This window comes from Lampetra fluviatilis, chromosome 27 (genome assembly GCF_964198595.1).
Source record: "Lampetra fluviatilis chromosome 27, kcLamFluv1.1, whole genome shotgun sequence".
In the NCBI taxonomy this organism is placed as follows: domain Eukaryota; kingdom Metazoa; phylum Chordata; class Hyperoartia; order Petromyzontiformes; family Petromyzontidae; genus Lampetra; species Lampetra fluviatilis.
In genome coordinates, this window is record NC_136301.1 from 2,093,402 (window position 1) to 2,119,345 (window position 25,944).

At 55.3% G+C, this 25,944-nt stretch overlaps 1 protein-coding gene across 6 annotated transcripts in view; it reads right to left on the reverse strand.

The window, feature by feature from the left end:
* Positions 1-4,643: 4,643 nt before the first annotated feature.
* The window catches only part of LOC144942270 (muscleblind-like protein 2a), a 40,271-nt gene continuing 18,970 nt past the window's right edge, over positions 4,644-25,944 (reverse strand). For 4 of the 6 annotated variants that reach the window (XM_078869029.1, XM_078869023.1, XM_078869024.1 and 1 more), the window contains 10 exons: positions 24,363-24,485; positions 23,494-23,667; positions 22,676-22,906; positions 21,840-22,082; positions 16,574-16,627; positions 12,946-13,099; positions 11,540-11,578; positions 10,438-10,550; positions 10,018-10,091; positions 4,644-9,486 (listed from right to left, as the gene is read on the reverse strand). In XM_078869029.1, the coding sequence (XP_078725155.1) occupies positions 9,477-9,486; positions 10,018-10,091; positions 10,438-10,550; positions 11,540-11,578; positions 12,946-13,099; positions 16,574-16,627; positions 21,840-22,082; positions 22,676-22,906; positions 23,494-23,667; positions 24,363-24,485 (1,215 nt within the window). In that variant the 3' untranslated portion in view covers positions 4,644-9,476. The remainder of the gene's footprint in view (positions 9,487-10,017; positions 10,092-10,437; positions 10,551-11,539; positions 11,579-12,945; positions 13,100-16,573; positions 16,628-21,839; positions 22,083-22,675; positions 22,907-23,493; positions 23,668-24,362; positions 24,486-25,944) is intronic. The other 2 variants (XM_078869026.1, XM_078869028.1) reach the window with 2 other exon arrangements.

The window sequence follows — 25,944 nt, forward strand, 5'->3', positions numbered from 1 at the left end:
CGGCCTTCATAGGTGCTACTCGCTAACAGCACTTGCCCCTACAATCTGTTAAGGCTACACGGGGGATCTTTGTCTTTGTGGGGAGGGGTGGTGCAGTGGTTTGCGCACTGCGCTACGACCCCCATCTGCCATGGTTCGATTCCCTGACACGGCAAACATCAGTGGAAAGTGGCCTGTCCTGCCTCAAAGAAAATCAGGTTACTGTTATTGTTCTGGCAACACCACCACCCCCTCCGTGCGTACGTGTGCCCTTCCGGCCTTAATAGGCGCTCGCAAACAGCACGTCTGCCTACCAATTACAGCACAAATCCCATTGAAATACACAGGTTCCGTTACATGCCATACACACCGGATGATTGGTAAACACGGAAAACCATTAACAGTGGACTCAGCCATCAGCCCTCTCTACGCCGTAGTCTCCAACTATCCACACCCCCGAGACCCCCACTCGCGAACCTACTTGCTGTACTGCCACCTTCGCACGTGAGGACCGCAAGCCACATTCACCGTCATGCGTTCATGGATACCGAGCGTGGTTCTTGGCCGAGTTGGGGTTTGCGACCCACGGCTAACGCCAGCGATGCACCCTTGGCTTCCCCCCCTCGTCTCAAACTCGCAGTAGCCAGCGGTGGTGAAGTATGGTCAAACACCCCACCTCCCCCTGCCATGACCAACACGACATGCGGGAAGGGAGGGGAGGAGGGAGGGGAGGAGGGAGGGCCCTCCCCCCGTCCAGCGGCGGATTAACAGACGGGGGCCCGTCCATGCGTTGTAAGCATACAAATCGCGTGAGAATCGTTACGCAAATCGTGACTGCAGACAGCGAACGTGGTCAGGGTCGCGGCACGCGCGCGGTGAATGGACATCCCTCGCCGCGTCCACCCACGTGTGGATGGATGGGGGGAGTGAGCAGTGCACACAACCCTGGCTGATGATGTAACAACATCTGAAGTCACTTCAATGAACAGCTCTCTCGCTCTCTCTCCCTCTATCCCCACACTCTGCCGATGCCCTGCAAGCGAGCGCTGGCCGCGTGTCGGGAGACATTGCTTGCCGACCTTCACCAACACGCGCTGACCAGCGTGGTGAAGTATGGTTGCATGGGGAGGCACTCTCACCCAGTTCGTGGATTGACAAAGGGAGGGAGGGAGGGGGTGGGGGGTGAGGTGTCGCCCCACAGTGACCGGGCTGAGGACCCACCAACTCCACCGCTCGTGGGAACGCGGCTCGAACCCGGAGTCGAACCCAGAACCTCGATTCACGGAGCCGGCCAAGTGCTCGGGACGCGAACCCACAACCTCCACCACCCCCCCCCCCTCTCGGGTCTGCGTGTTGTTTTCACTTTCGATATTAGGAAGCCACTGGAGCCGTGCACTTTGAAATCCTCTCGATTGAAAACGAATTTCTTTAGAAGTTCTTGTTGTGTTTAGATTGTTCTCCCTCCCCTCCCAACCACCGGACCTCCGATGAGCAGTGAGCCGAGTACGGTGCGAAAGAAGTTCAAGATGTGTATTCAGCGACCTGGAGCTCCAATGCCCATCCCGGTTCGCCTCGAGAACTCGCGTTCCACTCACCCCACAGCCGTCTCCTCCTCCTCCCTCTACCCCATCACAACCGCAACGCGCTCCCCTCCTGCTATCTGCCATCGCCAACCTCCGAGTTGCGTTACCCCGATCATTGCATGCAATTGCCAGCACCATCAGTTTTACCCCTTTGAAAAAACATCTATTTAACGAATACTTGTTCTATTAAACATGTTACGTCTTCATTATTATTTTGTCATAAATGTTTCATGGCAATTTTTGGTTCAGAATTGTGGTTTTTTAAAATAGTTTTTCCTTCCCTCCTAAGGGAGGAGCGCCGTTTCTCAAATCCCGATCAGCCAATCATCCCCTTGTGCGGCCGATACAAAACGAGTGAGTACTCTACCAGTAATGTAGGAAACCCATCGGTGCCTGTCCCAAGTAACATCCAAACCGGCTCCCGCCATACGAGTGTGGAATTTCCACATTACGGCTCCCCCGCCATATGAATGTGGAATGTCCACAATTAGCACCACGCAATCCGTGACGAGCATCTGCCCTTGTGTGTGAGGGGGGGATAGAGACGACCGCTGTAGTGAACACACCACACACTCCCCACTCACACCACTCACACCACGCACTCCCCACTCACACCACGCACTCCCCACTCACACCACACACTCCCCACTCACACCACACACTCCCCACTCACACCACACACTCCCCACTCACACCACACACTCCCCACTCACACCACACACTCCCCACTCACACCACACACTCCCCACTCACACCACACACTCCCCACTCACACCACACACTCCCCACTCACACCACACACTCCCCACTCACACCGCACTCCCCACTCACACCACACACTCCCCACTCACACCACGCACTCCCCACTCACACCACGCACTCCCCACTCACACCACTCACACCGCACTCCCCACTCACACCACACACTCCCCACTCACACCACACACTCCCCACTCACACCACACACTCCCCACTCACACCACACACTCCCCACTCACACCACACACTCCCCACTCACACCACACACTCCCCACTCACACCACACACTCCCCACTCACACCGCACTCCCCACTCACACCACACACTCCCCACTCACACCACACACTCCCTACTCACACCACATTCCCCACTCACATCACACTCCCTACTCACACCACATTCCCCACTCACACCACACACTCCCTACTCACACCACACACTCCCCACTCACACCGCACTCCCCACTCACACCACACACTCCCTACTCACACCACATTCCCCACTCACACCACACACTCCCTACTCACACCACATTCCCCACTCACACCACACACTCCCTACTCACACCACACTCCCCACTCACACCACACTCCCTACTCACACCACACACTCCCTACTCACACCACACTCCCCACTCACACCACACTCCCCACTCACACCGCACTCCCTACTCACACCGCACTCCCTACTCACACCACACACTCCCCACTCACACCACACTCCCTACTCACACACTCCCCACTCACACCACACCCTCCCTACTCACGCCGCACTCCTGTGCATCAGAGCTGTGCTTACCCACCGGCCATGCCACCGGCTGCTTGTTGTTGTTGTCCTCCCTCCGCACCTTCCGATTAGCACGGTTGGCCACGTATGGTGCGAAAGAAGTTCAACACACACACAATAACAAGCCGTACAGCGCAGCGTGGTAGATGGCACGGTTAAAGAGCCGCCACCCCCCCATGCACATGAACTTCATGTGAATGCCAGCTCTCTTGTTAACACGCCCCGGTCTGTATGTACACAAGTGCAATGAGTGGGGGGGAGGTAGGGAAGGGGGGGGGGTCCACCCAGGGCCCCCCCCACCCCCAGTGCCAACCTATCCCCCTCAACCACAAAAACCAAACCAACCAATCACCATGCGGAAAAAAACCACCTCCCCCGCCATAAAAACGTGGAATTTCCACCAGTGCCCTTGAAGTTGCTAGCGTCCGAGCACGAAGGGGACACGGCGCTTTGACTTCTTGGAATGTCGTCCCCGCTCGCTGCTTTCCGCGCTGATCCGTACTCACGGTAGCCACGACCCCCCGCGATATCCGCACTCACACGACCACAATCACCATCTATCCGCAACGATTATCCCCACAAGGAATGACCTCCTCTCCCTTCTCTGCTCTGCCGCGTGGAGGGTTTGGACACCGGCTCACGGCGGCGGTGAGTTGCGCCCGAGTGAATTTCTCCTGTAAATTGCCGACTTGACCTTTATAATCGGTTCTCCGCTTCTCGTTAACAAGAATTAAAAAAACGGATGTTGGCAGCAACAGCGGCCCGGGTTTTAATCGCGTAGTATTGGCAAAACGCTCCCGTCCCCTTAAAATCAAAAGCTCGCCCCCCCTTTCTTCCACAACAACAACAAAAATATATAAATCGATTTTAAGTTTTGCATTTCTTAAAAGAACTTTAGTTCATTTCGTTTTAATGTTAAGTGCGACTCTCAACATCTCACCCCCGAAAAACATAGAGACTAGACCAACCCCATTCCATAAAACACCACCACCACCAACAACCACCACCACCACCCTCCTCCTGTCTCTCACACAACCCGGTTATCCGCGCACCCACGTGACTCCAACCTCTGTGTTTAACCGCCACCACGTGGTGGGCTGGAGGCGTGGGGGGAGGGAGTGGACCGAACCATTCGAGAGAGAGGAGGAAGGGGGGGGGACTTGGTATTCATTCGGCCGCTACCAATCTTCCAACAGGGGGGGGGGGTGGGGGGAGGTAAAAACCGGCCCACGGTTGCTTAAACGACGACGCATATTTAGAATCTGTTACGAGAATAACGATCAAAAATGACAGAAATTAATGAAATACTATAAAGTAAAATTAAAGTTGATAACTATTAACACTCGTACAAAAGATCTCCGTCGTGTTTACAAAACATGGCTAAGTTCAAAAATGTTTAGAACTTTATCGTTACGTTACAATATTGTAAAAATTTGACACTAAACCTTTAGACTTATCTATATACCTTACTTATAGAAGTATGTTTTTTTTTTACATTTCTTAAATCATTTTTAAAACATGTTCTCTCTCTCTCTCTTTCTTTAAAATGTTCATATACTGTAACAAAACAATGTTAAAGTGTTAAAGCAACAACAAAAACATCGAATCCGTGAGTGTTTTGTTTGATAAGGGTCTGTGCGGGCTCCGTGTTGGGGTCAGGATCAGGGCTCAAGCCACGACCCTGAACCGGTTCCGCATCACCGTGTTGAGCTGGCGGCGTTTAGTGCAGTCCTCTGGGGGCTAACGCCATGACCCTAAGCTGGCTTAACATTTGTATTGGACTGGGTGTTAAGCTCCCGACTACAATAACCACGGCTAAACTGGCCTAACTTGGTGTTCGGCAGGATGTTGTGTATGGGCTTGGATTAAGACGCGTATTTTTAAACCAGTTTGAAGTCATGTTGGATTTTAGGCTGAAGGGGTTAGGGCGCTATAGCCGTGATCCTGACCCTGATGTAGCCTCGTATTGGGCTCGGCTCGCGATAGAGTCAGGGCTAGCAACAGGTCTAGAGCGAAGTTAATGGTTAAACTGGTTTAGTTCGGTGTGGAGTTTGGTTTTAGTGCTTGGGAGCGTAGCCTCGGTGTTGGGACTGGCCTCAGCGTCCGGCGAGGGCTGACAGCCACTAAGAACCGCCCTGGCCGTGACCCCACTGTCAAGGCGAGCACCCACCCTCAACCCCAGCAGCACCTGCCCGGCCCATTCTCATGCCCGGTCATCGCGACCCTCTATAAAAGACACGCCGCCCTTCCTACGCGTCGCGATCCTTCAGCTGCTCGTGACAATACGACGCGCGGCCCTTCACCTGGGCCCTGGCGCTGAGAAGGTCCGGCCCAAGACCGCCCGTGGGGTTCTTCCCCAGACGTGAACCACGAGGCACACGTGATGATGATCCCACAGACCCTCGGGGTGGTGGGGGGGGGGTGGGGTTCCACGGATCGCTGCAATTTTGGGGGGCCCGCGCCTCGATTGCGTTTTAACGCCGCACCGTCGTGAATGTAAGCGCCTACCGGTGGCCACAGGGAAGTCACGCGACACGCCCCCCCGCCCCCCCCAATATGTGTAACACACAAATTGTAACCGGTTCCTCGCAGCCGCGATTACGCACAAGAATCGCCGACGTTAACGACGGAGCGGTCGAAGTCGATTGAGAGCCTCCGCGCGCATCGTTGTTACACGCCGAGCGAAGGTGGGCAGCAGTGGGAGGTTGGCGGCGGGGGGGGAGCCGTGGACATCAGGGGTGCTGCTTCAGGTGCCCGAGACCGACACGGCCACCACAAGGTCGACACGAACACGATCACCATCAGCACCAACTATCGCCGCTGCCGCCGCCACCACCACCACCGCAAGCAACAGGAGAGAACAAACTGCTGCAGTGATGGACGAATGGTTCCCATCGTCGCCGCGTTTAGCGTCTCTACCTGGCCAGGGTTCGGGGGTTTCCCCCGTCCGTCCCGTCTCTGGTGCGTCGAGACCGGGCGGCTCCTACGGTTTGAAGCACAGAGAGAGGAGCACCACCCTCCCCCCCGACCCCCGTTCCACGCTGCAGCACGCTGGCTCCCTGGGTCCCGGGGTACGCCGTCGATCGGTGACCCATCCCAATTTGGATCGTCCCCCCCCCTCTCTCTCTACGTTAAAACGGGATACGCGTGCACTGTACACGAGACCTGGATCCAGTGCCAATGTTGACACATCCTAAACATTTTAATCTGGACGATGTCACATGGGACAAAGGCCACCCCCCATACTCCCGCATTGGCTTTGAACAACATCGCGAAAATGAGTCGTTTAACCCGCCACCACCCGACCCGACCCCAGCCAATTAGTCAAGGTTTGTCACGTAAACAAAAGGTGCCAATGACTGCTTTCTCAGCACGCCGGTGTGTTGGAGAGTAAACCCAAAACATTGACAAACACGACTGCTTGGGGCAAGTACGTGTACTGTTAGGCGAGCGCCTATGAAGGCCGGCAAGGCGCACAAGAGGGGATTGCTGTGGCCAGAACCACGCCCAGTCGCCCGTCTCCCGCAGCGCTGATGGTTAAGCCGAATCGACCTCGGGGGGAAGCGGAGGACCCGTTCAGATATTCGCAACCGATGTTGACCGTCAGCCAGAATGGTACTCGGCTCCCCAACCGCTATGCTACCGTTCCCCCACACACGTTACACGGCACACACACACGAACAAATTATCTCCATTATTTTAAAACGGACGTTCTCTAACATCGCATCGGGACTTGTTTACCAATCATCGGGTGCGTGCGGCAGCGCGTAACGACTCAAACCTGCGGAGCGACCGGGGGGAGAGACCCAGTAAAGCGCGGCGACTCGCGACCCACGAACAGAGTTTGCCTACGGCGTGAAACGCCATCTTTAGAACAAACAGCGGTGGCGGCCCCGTCACATTAAATACACGCGCGGTCACGACCAACCAGACGGACAAAATCCTTATCCTTAATATTGTATTTCTCGCGTCTCGCCGCGCTTTTTAGGGGGGGGGGGTGGGGGGGGGAAGACGCAACCTCCGCAAAAAAAAAAATCCAGCGGACTGTTATCCGTGCCGTGTTTCCAGCGCGATGCATAAGAGACGAGAAAAAATAAAAAGCGTTTAGAAAGTTCCCTACCGGGAAACTCCGGGGGTAAGCGGGCGTGGGCCCAGCTACGTCTCGACACCCCCGCGGCACCGAGTTGCAACAGGAAGGTCAATCGGCAGGTCGCATGTGATGGGGGGCGAAGTGTGGGGGTCATTGTCAAAGGCCCTCTTAGAGGGGTTCTCCCTAGAGCTCCCTCTAGTGGAGGGAAATTAATTACGGGAGTCGGTTATACACCTACGTCGTTAAGAGCAGTGCAATATGGGAGCCTGTCATACAACTATGTCGTTAAGAGCAATGCATTATGGGAGCTGGTCATACAACTATGTTGTTATGAGCAATGCATTATGGGAGCCTGCCATACAACTATATCGTTAAGAGCAATGCATTATGGGAGCTGGTCATACAACTATGTTGTTACGAGCAATGCATTATGGGAGCCTATTAACATCGTTAAGAGCAATGCATTATGGGAGCTGGCCATACGTCGTTAAGAGCGATGCATTATGGTAGCCGGTCATACGTCGTTAAGAGCGATTCATTTTGGCAGCTGGTCCTACAACTGTTTAGTTAACGGCAGTGCATTACGGGAGCAGGTCCTACAACTGTATAATGAACGACAATGCATTATGGGAGCCGGTCCTCCGGCTCCGTCACTGGGTGAACACCTCGTGCTGCGGGTGGCGGCTGCCGGAGTCAACGGAGGTCAATGGAGGTCAATGGAGGTCAGGCGGCAGCGTGCCAGGGGGTTTTAAAATGGCCAGGGCCACAGCGGATGGGAACAACCGGGGCGGTAGATTCGACCGGATGCCCTGCCGGACTGATACAAATAGTGGGCTGAACGAGGTAAAACAAAAAAAACCTTAGTTTCAGTTTATTTATATTTGGTGACTTGCTTAGCATTTTCTCTACTTTGAACTATAATTTGTGTTTGTTTTGTTTGTTGGGGTAACCTGCTGACCCTGCCCATACTGGACATTTGGTGAAAAAGAGCTTCACGGCTCATCGGATTCCTCCTCCCGTCTAAATATTGATTCTGTCGGTCGGCGGCTGTTTTGCCATGAAGAGTAAGAAGCGCCCATCTCTCAGCTGTTGCCTCCGCATCACGAACAGCACCCGATTAATCCGGTCACGTGACCGTGGCCCAATCACCCACAATGCACCAGATCTCTCCGGCTCTTGAAAGTGAAGTGGGGGGGGCGGGGGGGGGCGTGGGCACCATTGGGCAGTGCAGCAAAATCCACTCTCGTCCTGTACTTTGTGTGCTCCACGTAAGTCTACGCTGTGAACCTTCACCGACCCCACACTGGCACAGCGTGAAGCATGGTCACGTAACAACTGCGATCCGCACGGCACGGTGGGGTGGGGTCTCTCATCCAGCAGTGGATGGACACGGGGGCTGCGCGCGTTACGAATGGCGACCTCCAAACCTCCGATTCACTCTGCCGTCAGCAAGCGGCGAGTCGCAAGGGGCTAGCCACACGAACCCAGCAACCGGAGTTCAATACTTGGCCACCGGTCCTCCCCGCCCTCCACTACCACCGCTCCCCGCCCGCACGCCCGCCCTCAACCACCACCTTCACCAACCCAGCCCACGCGCCGATCAGCGTGATGAATTATGGTCAAACACAGGGCGGATTGACAAAGGCGGTGGTTTGCGTTGAAATCGACGTGAAGGGTGGGGGGCGAGCGGCTCGTCCGCACGGTCGCCGCCGATTCCATCCGTAAGTTGCGTCTTTCCCCCAAAACAAAAACTTGCGGTGAAACTTAAAAAGACTACGCGGATATTTATATTACTGGAAAAAAAAAGTCTTGCTATTCGAAGAGGATACATGGCCGCGGCACTAAGCGGATTCGTTCCAACGTAACTTAATTTAGTGACTCGCGGCTTTGTGTGTTTTTACTAAATTTGCGCTGTGGGGCAAAATAATATATGGGGGGAGGGGATGGAGGTGGGGGAGGATGGGGATAATCGATATTTATTAATATTACTTTTTTCTTTTTTAAAAAGTGCTCTCCTCTAATCGTCATAAATATTCTCTTCTCCGTATAATTTTTCTCTCTCTTCTTTCCGGCGGTTAAACGCGAGAGGCGGCGGCGGCGCGCGGGCTGCGTTTGACGCCCACACTCCGCGCGTCATCGCACTCCCCTCTCGCTCTCTCGCTCGCACCATTTCATGTAATCGTAACTTTTCTTTTTTTTTTGGCCGAAAGACGACTCGGGTTTTGGTGAGGTCGAGGACTGGGTGCCCCCCGTGGGATTTGGCTGCGTGGGAAGTCACTTCAGCAGAACCTGGAGAGACACGGTGGGGGGTGGGGGGTGGGGGGGAGCAGAAGGGGAGACACGGGGGAGGCAAGATACAGGGGTAGACAGAAACACGAGGGAGACAGGAGACAGGCAGGGAGGGGACATGGAGATGGAGGATGAGATGAGCACAACACATGTGTGTGTATATGTGTGTACGTGTGTACGTGTGTACGTGTGTGCGTGTGTGCGTGGCTGTCTGAGAGTGTGTTTGTGACAAAGACCCCCCGTATAGCCTTCACAGACTGTTGGGGCAAGTACCATTATCGAGCACCTATGAAGGCCAGCACCACGCCCAGCCGCCTTTGTCTCCCTCATGGCAATGTGTTATACGCACTGCATCAGGTACTTTGAAGCGACTGGGGAGACAAAGGCGGCCACTGGGCGTGGTGCTGGCTACCCACCCCCTCGTGTGCCGTGCCGGCCTTCATAGATGCTCGCGAACAGCACTTGCCCCAACAGTCTGTTCATGGTATACGGAGGATCTTTGTTTGCCTTTATATGTATGTGAACACGTACAAGTGTGTCCGTGTGTTGTTTACATGGTAACGCTCATCTTCAGGGTCCAGGGCGGTGAGGCCTCCATGTTGCAGCTGTGGGGAGACACGGGGGAGTTACGGGGGAGACGGAGGGAGACACGGAGGAGACACGGTGAGCTATGGGGGAGACACATGGAGTTAGAGCGATACGCAGGGTCACGAGGAGACACGGGGAGACACGAGAGACAGAGACACGCGGGACAGCACGACAAGACCTGAGAAGAGACGCAGGGAGACACGGGGAGACACGGGGAGACACGGGGCCGATGATCCAGACGCACTCGTGCACCGGGGTTAGACTTTAACCCGGTTCACGTTCCAATCCCGCCTAACCTCTGAACCCCGACGGGCACGGCGCCCGCGTCGTCCAAGCCAATCAAACGCCTCCGCCAGCTCTCACCTGATTGGCCAAGGGGTTTGGCGGTCCCGACCCTGCGGAGGCAGCGGCGGCGGCCGCAGCGGCTGCGGCTGCCGCGTGGTGGTGGTGGTGGTTGTGGTGGTACATGATGGGCGCTGCTGGCACATGCGGAGACACGGGGAGCGCGGGGAGGACAAGGAGAGTCAACCTATGACCTCTTAAACAATATTTTAAAATGTTTACCAGGTAAGGGCGACTAAGCTATATATAGTTATTTTTCAGACAAGCGACCTGGCCGCAAATGATAGCTCAACGAAGTGGCTTATCATCATGTGGAAATGTATCGAGGCAGCCAAAAGCTCTAAACGCATGTTGATTGTAAATGTGGAGGGAAAAACCAGAGGACCCGGGGAAAAATCCACGCTCCCACCACGGGGAGAGAGACACGCAAACTCCAAATATACAGCAGGAGTCAGGGTCGGGATCAAACCCACAACCTCCTGTACACCAGGCGAGGTAGTTAACATCTCGCTTGTCATCACCAACATCATCAACATCGTGCACGTCAACATAGTCCACATCCTCAGTCATCACCAATATCATTGTCAACATCAACAACATCATCAACAATGTTATCTCCATCACGGAACATCTGTTACAACTGCCAGCATAGACAGGGACAGAGGAAAAAGTGAAGTCCACAACATCATTGCCAACATCGACATTGCCATCGTCACGGTTGACATCATCGTCTTCATTGCAGTGACGTCCATCGTCATCGTCGCAACCAGTAATGTAATCGTCATTTACCGTGTTAATCACCGTCATAGCCACCACGGACACGTCTTAAATCACTCATCCTCACCTTTGTAACCGTCACCATGATTGTTATCAATATCAACATCGTTGTCAATCATCAATTCTTTAGATTGTCATCGTTGTCATCACCACCACCCCCACCACCAAGTCATCATCATCATCAACGCTGTGATCATCACTGTGGGTGTTGATACGAGCGAGTGGTGTCTTGTTTGTGAACGATGTGGTTCATAGGTTGCTGCTGCTAAGTTAATAGTGGTTGTTATTATGGTTGTTAAGAAATTGCCATCGTGGTTGTTGTTGTGATGTGCGTGCGTCTACTCACCGAACGTGGCTGTGGGTGCCGCCATGCAAAACATGGAACCTGCTCCCAGCATGCCGTGCGACAGGAAGCGGGGGGGACGACGACAACATGGGAGAGGAGAGGGGTGAACGTCCGCGACGCTGTCTCCCACACGGGCTCGTGTCCCGACACGCACAACGACGTCATCCCTCGTTCACCAAGCACACACACGTGCACACACATGCACACACATGCACACACATGCACGCACACACATGCAAATACACACGCACATAAAAAGACCCCCCCCCACCCACAGTTGGGGCAAGTGTTGTTTGTGAGCAACTATGAAGGCCGGAACAGCACACGAAGGGGTGGGTGGACAGCACCACGCACTGCCGCCTTTGTCTCCCTAGTGATGATGTTTACACACCGCACTAGGTACTTATTTGAGGCCGAGTCGACCTAGGGGAGGCCTAGGTTCAGATTGTCACTTGTGTTGGTCGTGAGCAGGAATGGACTCACTGCTACCCTACCGCACCCCACTGCGCAAACACTCGCACACAAGCCCACCAATACCCACCATTTGCTACTAAGTGATGGTGACGTCACCACAGAGCCTGTGCCAGGCCAGGTGCACTTTGAGGCCACGTCAAGTGTCGAAGGCTCGCCGACAGGTTACGGGACAGACCCAGGTGCCATGGGTTGACTGAGATGACTGGTAAATACACCAGCTGTACTCCCTACTGTGTCAAGTTGCTACCGCCCTGCACTCCGCTCATTGTTGTGAGCGTCGCTCATCTGCCCTCCGTTGTTGCTGGAGGGCGACTGCCTCCAACTGCCCAGTAGTGTCCTTCATGAGCCTCCTCCAGAGGTCAATCTTGACACTGCTGGTACCAGTCGTTGGCAAGTCCACTCAGCTTCACATCCTCTCGTACCGCATCAGTCCATCTCTTCTCCAGCGCATGTCGTGCCCATTTAGCCCCCTCGATGTGGCAAAACAGAAGCTGCTTGGGCATGCGGGCTACATGACCCAGCCAACGCAGCCTTGCCTGCCAAAGCAGCTGATAGAAATGTGTCCAGATCTTTCAAGGATTTGGGAGCTGCTCACACAATCCAGCCTGATTAAACCCAGGATGGATCGTAGGCATGCCAGCCTGAATGTTTCTAACCGGCGCAGATGTTCCACGTTTCACAAGCATAGAGAAGGGAGGGCATGACTGTGGCCCAGAAGACCCGAAGCTTCGTGCGGAGCGACAGACCACCAGGTAGGCTCCACACAGCATCGTGCAGCCAATGAAAAGATAATGCCGCCCCGACTGATTCGGAGTGAGACCTCCGCTGTCAAACCTATCCACCCACATTATAACATTCATTCCAGAAATCTCAATTTCGCCCGTACACTCACTCACACACACACGCTCCCTCCCGCCCGCCGTGCTTCCCACCTGGAGCCATGTAAGGCTGCGCGGCCATGTGGAGGCCGGACAGCCCCGACTGGTACGCCATGAGCGCGTGGTTGAACGTCGCTCCCAGCATGCCGTTGGGCTTGTCCATGGCCGCCCGCTTTGGTAATGGGGTCATGACCCCTGTGGGCATGGACTGAGGGACACGGGGAGACACGCGGACACATGGAGACACGGGGAGGCACGGTGACACACGTGGACGAGTGGAGACACGCGGACACAAGCGTGCGCACGCACGGAAATGAAGACATGGATGTACATACAGACACGTGCACGCACATGGAGACAGGAGAAGACACGTAGACACGTAAAGACAAACACACACACAAAGACATGCACATAGACACGCAAGGACACAGTGACATGCGTGCAGACGCACACATGCAGAAATGGAGACATGCAGACACACACACATGGAGATACAGCCACACATGGGCAAACATGGACACGCACGCATGGAGACATACATACACAGACATACACAACACGGAAACACATGGAGACAGGTCGGCATACACACGCATGGACGGACACATGTAGGGATGCATACAAAAGGACACATGCAGACACAGACATACGCATGCACAGACACAGGCATTTGCATGGATGTATACACGGGTGCACACAGATACACGCAAGGCCAGGACATGCAGACACATGCGCGCACAGAGGCACACGGATGTGGTCAGATGCAGACACACACGTGTACGTGCAGACACAAAGACAAGCATACACTCAGTCACACACTCATGCAGACATGCAGATACAGACACAAATGTGTACACACATACAGATGCACAAGTAGACACAGACACAAGACATGCAGGTACAAACACACAGGAAGGCAGCCAGCTAAACACAGAAAAATCCCCCATATAGCCTTAAATTTGTTCCGGCAAGTGCTGTTATATTACACCGATTAAGGCCGACAACACACGAGGGGGTGGGTGGCCAGCACCGCGCCCGGCCACCTTTGTTTCCCCAGTACAGTCCTGATGTTTCCACACTGCACCAGGTACTCCTTTAAGGTTGAGTCTACATAGGGGAGGCCCAGGACCAGTTCAGATATTTGTCCCTGTTGGCCTCAAATGGGGATCGAACACGGGTCAGCGGGTTCATAGAGTGATGCGATAACCACTACAGTACCGCTCCCCATGTATTAACAAAGACCCCCCGTATAGCCTTAACAGACTGTTGGGCAAGTGCTGTTAGCAAGCACCTTTGAAAGACGGCACGGCACACGAGGGGGTGGGTGGCCAGCACCACGCCCGGCCGCCTATCTCCCCAGTGGCAATGTTTACACTCTGCACAAGGTACTCATTTGAGGCCGAGTCAACCTAGGGGAGGTCCAGGACCGGTTCAAATATTCGTCACTGGTGTTGGCTGTGAGCGGGAATCAAACTCTGGTCGCCGGGTTCGTAGCGCAGTGCGCTGAACCGCTACGCCACCGCTCCCCACACGTACACACACACTAAACACAACATCCACCATCCGCCACTAAGTGGCGGTGACGTCAACACTGCGCTTGTGGTCGGCTATGTGCACTTTAAGGCCACTTGAAGTGTCGAAGGCTCGCTGGCAGGTCACTGGATAGACCCAGGTGCCATGGGTTAACGATCCATTGCCTGTGCTCCCCACTGTGCCAACTCGCTGCGTTTCTAGTCGCCCGGCACGCCGCTCGTTTTGTTGCTCCTCCAATCTCCGCTGTTGTTGGAGGGCAACTGCCCAGTAGCGTCCTTCATGAATATTGTTTTACAGAGGCCGATCTTGGCTCCACTGTTACCTGTCATTGCGTGTCCAACAGGCTTCAAATCCTCATTTGGAGGCCCCATTAGGGCCACTATAGCCAACACCTGGGGCAGGAGGTGATATTAGGCATCGTACTCATCCTCAAGTTGATGGGGGAGATGAGCCCACAATAGCCTGTGACCCGTGGCTTCCCACACCTCACTGCAACGCTCTCACGGTCTTTTCATTCCCTTGTTTAGAAGGAGCCGCTTCCCTGCTGGTTCCACGTTACGCTCGTGCCGAGGAGAGGGCTGCTCCCCCGCTCCTCGTAGTCACCGGAGCCAGAACCGTTCCCGCTGAAGTGGCAGGCGGCGGTACCGGTCGAAGCTCCCGACAAAATGGGCAACTTCCACTGAGCGTTCTGGACATTCCATGTGGCCGGCCGCGGTGATTGCCCGTCGTCTCCGGAGATAACCCCCCAAGGATGGTGGGATGGAGGGGAGGTGCTAGTCAGTCTCCTGCAGAGGTCACAATCGGGTACCCGATACCCGTACCCTACCCGATACCCGTACCCGGCCGAGTACGGGTACCCGTTTGCGACCCTGGTGCGGCCGGGTACGGGTACGGGTAGGCCGTTAGTCACTGGTGAGTAACTGTTTGTCACTCATTTCCCAACGTTTTGTCTCTTCTCACAATTCAAGTTCCTAGAATCAACCCACCCGCGCCAGCAACATGGCTTCATCCCAGAGGTCGCAATCGGGTACTCGTACCCGTACCCTACCCGATACACGGCCGGGTACGGGTAGCCGGGTATCGGGTAGGGTAGGGGTACCCGTTTGCGACCCTGGTGCGGCCGGGTACGGGTAAGGAATCAAAACCCGTTTGCGACCTCTGGTCTCCTGGCTGCACCAGGTGGGGTTTTCCCAGGAGACGTCAACGGACGCCTGTCCATTTCATGGCCTTAGGGCGGCACGGTTATTCCAATCGTCTCCCCGTCGTCCCTTCGTAGTTTGATTCAAGATGGATGGGGGTGGGGGGGTTACAGCAGCCCCAACCGCACCCATCCAGTGCACGCCTAGAGCCACCTGTTGTACGCTGTGCGACCGCATATCAAGGTTCTGGACAGTAACGGCGCGATCGATTTGTCCGATGAAAGCATTGCCTTGAGCTTCGATACTTTCTCAGGAGCGTCCCTTGCTTTGGGAAGTTTGGCTAATTACTTAGTTTAAACAAATTCTTGGGTCTTTCGTTGTTATTTTCTTTGAACCTATCTATGTGACTTTACCGAAAGACTCAAGAATATGAATTCCTGCAGTCACGAAAACTTTAAGTCAAGATTTAGTGAAACAATTAGATTTTTTTGTTTAAATGTGGAAAGATATGACTTTAAAAAAAATATATAAAATTAACAACTATTCGCGTGCTGGTCTCGTTCTCTTAACGGAGGTTCTACAACGCTATTCGGCCGAGGCTGGGAGCAGTAAACAGGGGGGGGGGGGGTGAGCACAATAACGCTTGCGGAGACGCTCCAATGCAACCAACCCCAGTGTGTGCAGTGTAAAGACGTGTTGCTATGAGCAAATAAATCCAATTTAAAACGACGCTTCCTCATTCATCAAAGTGTTGCCGCCCAAGGCAATCCGGGGCAAAGAAATTTGGACAATTTCCAAAGAAGCAAACCGTGTTTGCCTCGACAGCTTGGACCCCCGTGCCGGCTTCCGTACTGCTAAATTGAACATTTCCGAAGACAAATGCACATTGGATATGTTACAGAATCCATGCGTACGTGTGATTTTTCTTCCTTGTTTAACTTTTGGTGGGGAGGGGGGAGGCGGTGGGGGGGCACAAACGTGGCATGCGTGGGAAGGGGGGGTGTGGGTACCAAGTCAAAGGCCGCGTTGTATGGTCTCTTCAGCGATTTCACTGCTGTCGGAGCCTTTTGCGTAAAAATATTATGGCCATCGGTGTGACGGGGGTGAGAGGTGAGTATGTGTGTGTGCGTGTGTGAAGTGAGGGTTAGCGCGTACGGCGAGCGTGTGGCGAGCGTGAGTGAGTGCGGTAAGAGAGATGTGCGAGTGAATATGGAGAATGTGTGGTGACAGTGTGGGAGTGTGTGTGCACGTGTGGTGAGACCATGAGGGTGTGGGAGTGTGTGGTGAAAGTGTGTGTGTGAGGAGTGTGTGTGAGTGCATGGGTTCGATGGTGTTTGTGGTGAGTGTATGGGGTGAGTGTATGGAGTGTGTGGTGACAGGGCGTGTATGGTGAGTATGAGCGTGTGAGTGCGGGGATCAGACGGTGTGTGTGGTGAGTGTATGGAGTGTGCGGTAACAGCGTGTGTGTGGTGAGTGTATGGAGTGTGTGGTAACAGCGTGTGCGTGGTGAGAGTGTATGAGTATGAGTGCGTGGATCAGACGGTGTGTGGTGAGTGTGTGGAGGGTGCGGTTAATGTGTGTGTGTGACCATGTGTCGTTTTGAATGTGTGAGTGAGTGAGTGCGTGTGTGCGTATGTGCGATCATGTGATTATCATTAATAGCCGTACGTGTCAATGCGAGTATGCGAGCGTGTGTGTGATTATGAGCACAGCATGTGGTTGTGACAGCGGCAGACACAGGAAAGAGGGTAGCATGGGTGAGTCAAAAACAGACACATGCAGGCACGCGCACACACACATGACAATGTGTTTACGTAACAGCGATGGTTATACACACACACGCGCGCGCAGATGGGAGACACATGCAATGCAAAAACAAATCAACAGGGACCCCACGTGCAGATTTGACAAAGTTAGCAACAGTGTTGCGTTGTCGGAGGTGGGAAGGTGTAGGTTAGGGGTGATGACGGTGAGCAGGTAGGGAAAAAGGATTGGGGGTGAAAGGGTGAAGGAATGGGTAGGGCGGTGATGGGTGAGGAAGTGGGTGAGGAAATGGGTGAGATGGAGGGGGGGGTGGGTGGATGAGCGAGCGAGCGAGTGAGCGAGCGAATGGGCGGGGTGAAGCGTGAGATGACGAGTGAGTGGGTGATGTGTTGGTTGGGAGGGTGAAAGAGTGGACGAGTGAGTGGGTAAGCAAGACAGAGTTTTATGGTTGGATATAGTGATCGGGTATTCAGGTGCAGGGGGTCAGGGCGTAGGTTCAGGTATAGGGGGTCAGGATGTAGGGGTCAGAAGTTGGGGTAGGGGCAAGAGGCAGACACACGGCGTTATCATGGCAGCAGGCGTTGACAGCAGCGGTAGCAGTAGCAGCAGCAACAGCAGCCGTGGAGACGAGGGCAGCATCGTCATCATCATCATCAGCAGTAGCGCCACCATCATCATCATCAGCACCATCACCACCACCATCGTCATCATCGCCACCATCACAGCGGCGGCGCAAGGCGAAGGTGGTGGCAGCGATGGCGGCGGGCGGAGGTAGTAGCAGAGGCAGCAACACGTCACGTGACCACGGCCCAGCCAATGGGGGCGCGGCGCGGCCAGGGAGGGCGGCAGGGGTTTGGTTTTTGTTGTTGGTGGCAGCGGCAGGCGGTTATTGTCGCAAAGGTGAAAGGTCAAGCCGGGTGCATTATGGGTAGGAGAGAAAGAGGAAACAAAAAAGGGGAGGGGAGCGGAAGAGGGGGAGGGGGAAACGTTACCAAAAAAAATTGTTACAAAAAAAACGGACAAAACGCTTATTTATTTTTTTTAAGTCGTGTAAGCGCACGTTCATGTCGAGGGGCCCTCCGGCCTGGGGTGGCGTCGTCATGTTTTGCGATGGAGGAGAACAGAGAGGCGCTTCGACCGGACTTGTCGATCAAAAAATTCCGCGTCAATTCGGCCGCGAGGCGTCGATCCCTCTCTCTCTCGCTGCCGCGTGGTTCGAATGCCGCAAATCACAAGAACCCATCCCATGCGAGCATTACAATCGCGTCTAGCTGGCAACCTTTTCCCGTGACGGAGAGAGACCCGAGGAAGCTGATCGCGGCGGTTGCTCGGCATAAGCGGAGAGAGCCCACGATCACCCCCGCGAGTGGAGCCAATGCAGCGGCAGTTTGAGCCGTTAAGAGGCATTAGCCGCGGGGAGATGTAATTGACGCTGGAATTGTTCACGGTAATTGTTGACGGTTTGGGATTAATTACTTGGAATTCTAATTACATTTTACGAGGGGCGGGAGGCAAAGGTAGTGAGGCAGCGTTGTGCAGATTAATGCCAATGGTTGCGTGGGATTTTCGTGCTGGGATTCATTTCATATAATTAGGATGTAAAGACCCATTTGGTAGGCATATCTACCCCCACTCGCCTGCCTCGCCGTCCATCCACCAACTCACCCAACTGACCCATTCATCCATCTACACAAGGATACATTCACACACCGAGTTACCAATTTACACTCCTATATCTACCCAAGCACCCACACACCGACTCAACCACCCACCACTCACACACTCATTCATCTACGCACTAATCCACTCAACCATTTACTCACTCACCTACCCACCTATTCACCAACCATCTCGAGCATTGCCCCACCCACCCACCAATTCATCCATTCACTGACCTACCCATCCTCTCAACAAGCAACTCCCCTATCTGCCCACTAATTCACCAACCTACTCACTCACCTACCCACCATTCTATTCGCGCATGCAGTCATCCATTCACTGACCTACCCACCATTTCAACCACCCACTCACCAATCCGCACACTCATTCACCCACCTACCCAATTACCTCTGCACACACACCCACACCCACCCGCCTGCCCATCCGCCCACCCGCCATGATGGCCGTGTTCTAGGCGAGGGAGACGCTGGCTATGGATGCCCTCGACATGAACGCGCTCATTACCAGAAAGCTCGTTATCGTTAATGCACGCGAGACAGCACGTGTGTGGGTGTGCATGTGCGCGCGTGTGAGCGTGCGAGCATGGATGTGCGTGTGTGCGCGTGTTGTGTGCGAGTGCACCAAGATGCATGCACAGGTGTGTGTGTGTGCATACGAGTGTGAACATAGGCGCGTGTATGAACTGTGTGTGTATGTGTGTCTTTGCCTATGTGACGTCACCACGACGGTTGTTGTTGTTGCCCATGTAAACTGTCTGTGCGTGCATCCATGCATGTGAATGTGTGTGGGGAGTGGTAGTGCAGCGGCTAGCGCGCTGCGCTACGAACCCGGAGACACTAGTTCGATTCCCGCTCAAGGCCAACACCAGTGACGATTATCTGAACCGGTCGTGGGGCTCCCCTAGGTCGGCTCAGCCTCAAAATGAGTACCTGGTGCAGTGTGTAAACGTTGCCACTAGGGAGACAAAGGCGGCCGGGCGTGGTGTTGGCCACCCACCCCCTCGTGTGCCGTGCCGGCCTTCATTACGTGCTCGCTAACAGCACTTGCCTCAACAGACTGTTAAAGGCTATGTATGCCAGAGGATGCGTATGCGTGTGTGAACTGTGCCCATAAGCATGCCTGTCTGTGCACGTGCATGTTTGTGCTCAAGTGTGCCTTTGTACATATGTGCATGGGTGTATATGCATGTGTGAAATGCTGCTTTTCATGGCACCATGATTGAGCATATATGTAAGCATTTTATGAAATGTCTGCTGAAATGTATGATCATGTATGCGTTTATGTGAGGTGAATATCATTACAGAGGTAAATATATATAACCCAAAACACCTCTATTATGGATATAATATTAATTTAAACGTGTCTTGAGTGGTATGAATTTGTGTGCATCATAAATTCTAAACGCGCTCGGAACGTCTGTGGTGCAGTACGCTACAAACCTGGTAACCCATGTTCGATGTCTGACTCTGGCTGACATACGTGGCGAGTGATATCTTGACCTAGTAATGGGCCTCCCCTAGGTCAACTCGGCCTTAAGTGAGCATCTGTCATGGTGTGTAAACATCACTTCTGTAAGGGGAAACTGTGGCTGGCCATGGGTCCTGGTCGCACCACCCCCCTCGCTAACAGTCTACGTTGGCCATAACGGGGACCTTTGTTTTTTTAAATATAAGATAAGAATGTGTTTTCGTATGAACATATCTGTGCAATGTATGTGTGTGTGTATATGCATATGTCAAGCACGGTCTGTGTACAAACGTGCGTAATGTTGCTATACGGACGCGCGTGTAAGTGTGCACATTCATGTAGGTATACATGTGTACGACTGAGCGTGCGTAAGTATACATATACGAAGGTGTGTGTGTGGACCTATTGAGGCACGTATCTGTGTGAGCATACATGCGAATGCGTGTGTGTAACACCGCGTGTCTGTATTCGCGTGCGTGCGTGCGTACAATGTGCGTACACTGGTGACACTCAATAAATTCTCACCGACAGCCACTTGCCCCAACATTCTACACAGCTCCACTGTGGAGCTCAGCCTCTGCACACGGTGACTGTCCGTGCCGTGTTTGCGACCGATTCCCTGTGCCACTGCACGGCTCAATTCCAATTCCCTCTGCCCTCATCTGCCTCTGCCAATCTGCACCTGATGCCCAGCTGTTGCTGCCCAGCTGTTGCTGCCCAGCCGCTGCCCATAGCTGCTGCCCACGTGTGCCCAATGCCGACAGCCGACTGCCCACTAGCATCCTCCACCTTGCTCCTGTTGCCTGTGTCGAGCTGCTGCCCACCTGCCCCTTCTCCCTGCATGTCCTCGCTACCCACCTGCTCATTCTTCCTGGCCTCGTCTGCGCTGTTCTCCCGCTTGTGCCCCCGATGCCCAGGGCTACTGCCTGCCCAACCAAGCCTGCTGTTCACTTATTTTTGATTCCCCACACCTCCCTGCTGCACGGTGCCGCTGCTCACCAGCCCCTATCGTCCACATCTGCTGTCTGCATCCCACCCACACTTCCTATCGCCGGTGCGTGCACACCCACGCCCCACTGCCCCGTGCCCGCCGCCCCCGCCAGCATCGCCAATCTCTGCCCGAGGCCAACGCGTACCCGGCGGCTGCCCATCTCACCCTGCTCTCGTGCTTGCTGCCCGACAACTGCCGCTGCCCACCCACCTCCACCGCTCACGCCGACTACACAATTACCACCGCCCACACACAACTCAAGCACTGCTGCTGGCGTGCGTCCGACCGCCCGCCTCTGCCCACCTCTGCCCCTCCCTGCCACCTGCCCATCACGACCGCCGTTCGCTCCTCCTCCCCCGGGGGCCGTCACTCACCGCGATGGCGGCAGCGGCGGCCGCCTGGTTGGCCTGGTGCTGCAGGGCCTTGACCTTGGCCTGCAGGTGGAGCGGCGGGTGGAAGTAGCGGCACTTGTGGCGCGAGCAGCGGCCCTTCACGAAGTCCATGCACACGGTGACGCGCCCGTCCGCCGGGTCCAGCAGGCCCCGCTCGGGAGGGTGCGCCAGGCGGCAGTCGTCCGCCGACAGGGGGCAACCCCCGCGCACAAACTCCGAGCACACCTGGTGGTGAGGCGTGGCGCAGGGAGGTGGTGGGAGCGGGTAGGCGTGATGACGACGCGATGGCTGGTTCGGTTTGGCGGTCACCTTTATTTGAGTACGAGTGTGCGTCGCCAGTATATGCCCGTCTGTGTGCGTGCATGCATGTGTGTGTATACATGACACTTCACGTGGCTTCAGCGTGCACCTAGCCTGGCACAAGGGCCGTGGTGACATCATCGCCACTTCATGGCAAACGGCGGTTGGTCTTGATGTGTGTGTATGTGTGCGTGTGGGGAGTGGTAGTGTAGTGGTGAGCGCGTTGTGCTACGAATCCGGTGACCGGAGTTTAATTCCCGCTCAGGACCATGAACGGTGGTGATTATTTTAACCGGCCCTTGGCCTTCTCTAGGTCGACTCAGCCTAGAATGAGCACCTGGTACAGTGTGCAAACGTCGCCACTCGGGAGACAAAGGCGGCCGGATGTCGTGCTGCTGGCCAACCACCACCTCGTGCACCGTGCCGGCCTTCACAGGTGCTCGCTAACAGCACTTGCCCCTACCGTCTGTCAAAGGCTATACGTGGGATCTTTGCCCGTGCGTGTCGTGCGTACGTACGTCCAGCTTGTCCGTGCGGAGGGGTCGCATTCCGGGCTGCAGGGCGCCAGCGGCCGTAGCCGCCGCCATGGCGCCGGGCGCATGCGCGTTCATGACGAGCGCCGCGTGGGTGCCCGGCATGGCGCCCCCCGCCGTGGCCAGGACATCCGGAGGGAGGTAGCTGAGGCCCGGGGTCGCCGGGGACAGGTAACTCAGGTACGGCATCGGGGAGGCCGGCTGCGAGTACATGCTCTGCGGGGGTCATGGGGTCGAGAGGACACGGCGTCGCAGGGGATCATGGGGTCGAGTGCAGTGCACGCCCAGCCTTGGTGCTGCGTATCTCCAGCAAGAGGAGGGGCGGTTGTGAATCTTTACCCAGGGTGCCCCACGCATCACTACCCATGGGGGCCATGTGTCTATTCCCATGAAAGTGCTGTTCGTGAGCACCGATGAAGGCCGGCACGGCCCTAGTGGCGATGTTTACGACCTAGTGGAGGCCCAAGACCGGTTCAGATAATCGTCACTAGTGTGAGCGAGAATCAAACCCGGGATGCCGGATTCGTAGCGCAGCGCGCTAACCGCTACACTACCGCTCCCCATGTGCGTGCAGACATCACAAAGACACCCCCCCCCCCCGTATAGCCTCAACAGACTGTTGGGGCAAGTGTTGTTAGCGAGCACCTATGAAGGCAGACACAAAGACCTGCACACACACGCACACACACGCACACACACGCACAAACACACACACGCACACACACACGCACACGCGTGCACCAGGATCATCTAATTTTGGGGTTTTGGTGGGGTGGGAAATGGGGGGGAGGCAGCGCCCTCACCAGCTGGGGGTAGGAGTGCATGGGCGCGAGCATGGAGGGCGCCATCATCTGCATGTGCGCCATCGCCGTGAGGTTCTTCTGCTGGATCAGGTTGTTTTTGCCGTTAATCTCCAGCTGCGTCTTGAGGTGCGCGGGCGGGTGCAGGTACTTGCAGTTCTCACGCGTGCAGCGGCCCTGACACAGTGATGACGCGCGCACGCAATGTGACGTACACGCACACACCCGAGGGTTCCGCGCACGAGGACGCACACTTATGCGTGGAAAGGACAACAAACTAAATACAGTTGTGGATGACCACACGCGTGTGCACGCAGGAACATGCACTCACTCACCCGCGGAAATTCGCACACTCACCTGCACAAGCCGATACGCTCACAAAGATCCCCCGTATAGCCTTAACAGACTGTAGGGGCAAGTGCTGTTAGCGAGCATCTATGAAGGCCGAAACGGTACACAAGGAGGTGCGTGGCCAGCACCACGCCCGATCGCCTTTGTATCCCCAGTGGCGATGTTTACACACCGCACCGGGTGATCATTTGAGGCTGAGTCGACCTAGGGGAGGCCCAGGACCGGTTCAGATAATTGTCACTGGGTGTTGGCCGTGAGCGGGAATCGAACCCGGGTCGCCAGGTTCATAGCGCAGCGCGCTAACCGCTACACTACCGCTCCCCACAACAACAACCGCCATTCGCCACCAAGTGGCGGTGACGTCACCACGACGCTTGTGCCAGGCCACGTGCACCTTGAGGCCACGTGAAGTGTCGAATGCCCGCTGGCAGGAGGTCACGGGGCAGACCCGGGTGCCACGGGTCGACTGACTGAGATGACCCCACTCACACGAAGACACACACGCACGCACGCGCACGCACCTTGAGTGAGTCGAAGCAGGCTATGACGCGCCCGTGGGGGGCGCTCACGTGCTTGGGGGGGTGGGCGTAGCGACACTCCTCCGCAGTGCGCGAGCACGCGCCCCGCTGGAACTCACGGCACACCTACGCAGGCACGAGTGAACACACGACATGCGTACACACACACACACACACGACACATGTACACGGGTGAGCACGCAGGTCTGGGTAGGCACACACGCAAGAGAACTCTTGCTCACGGGTTTTATTAGCTTACTCAATATTTAAGACCGAAAGAGTAAGACTTTTTCACAATCCTGGCTAATCGCCTGTCGGAGCTGGTTGTTGTAATCGCCGGCGAAACGTCACAGTGCTCAAATTGTAAACGCTGTGGGTTTACTCTCCAACACACCGGTGTGCTGAAGCAGTGACTGATTGGCACGTTTTGTTTACATGACGGCGGGTTTAATGACACGCTTTTATATTTGCACGATCAGACAAAAAAAAAACCTATGGCTCTTGCTCACGAGCACACGTACACACACTGCGTGCACAGAGCTTGACGGATCCGGGGAAACGGCAGTGCGGGGGTGTCTGGTGGGAGGGGTGGTGGCACAAAAGGGCCTACGGGAGGGCTTCACGAGCGAGTGTTTCGGGGGGGAGGGGCGACGACTCCCCGGCCCTCCAGGGGTAGATGTGACTCTAGAATAGGCACATGGGACAAATTAGGTAATGGCGGTGGCCCCCGTGAGATGTGGTCACGCAGCAGCGTTGCGTAGCGGTGCTGCACTCTGCGCGCGCGCTACCAATTCTACAGCCAGACACTTTGCTGCTGTGTGGAATTCGTCGAAAAACCGTGCGCTCGGGACGTCTTGGCCAACCATTGACTTTCACTTTGCAAAGACACGAAAATAAATACGTTCAACCCAGTCGGAAAGCCTCTTTGGCCGTTTGACATATGGAGACCCCTGCATCTCGGTCATGTACGTATGTTGAACTTCTTCCGCACCGTACGTAGCCAACCGTGCTAATCGGAGGTGCGGGAGGGAAGGACAACGGACTAAACGTGGCGAGTAACACGGCTGAAATTGTACAGCAGTAGGGGTGGCATAAGGGAGGTCAGAGGAGAAGTCTGGGGGGGCCACTCGGGGATGTTTGGAGAGACAGCTCGGGGGATGCGGGGGGTGGGAGGGAGGCAGCAGAGGATTGGAGGCGGAGCTAGCGGGGGCGGGAGTTTGTACAGAACCACTCCGTGGGGTCTCGAGGAGCGGCTAGGAGAGTCTAGGGGGCTCCGAGGGATAGCGTAGAGGGACGTCTGGGGGTGGATTCGTGGATAGTGTATAAGGTGGGGGGGGGGGTGGAGAGTGGGGGTGGAGGGGTGTGGGGAGGGGGGGTGTGGAGGAGGGGGGGGTGGAGGGGTGTGGAGGAGGGGGGATGTGGAGGTAGGGGGTGTGGGGAGAGGGGATGTGGACGAGGGGGGGTGTGGAGGTAGGGGGTGTGGAGGGGGGCAGCTGTGGCCATCAGTGCGTAGGCGACGGTATAAATGAGCATTGAGAAGAGTCGAGGGAAGTTTGGGGGAGCCTCAAGGGGGTTACGGAGCTGT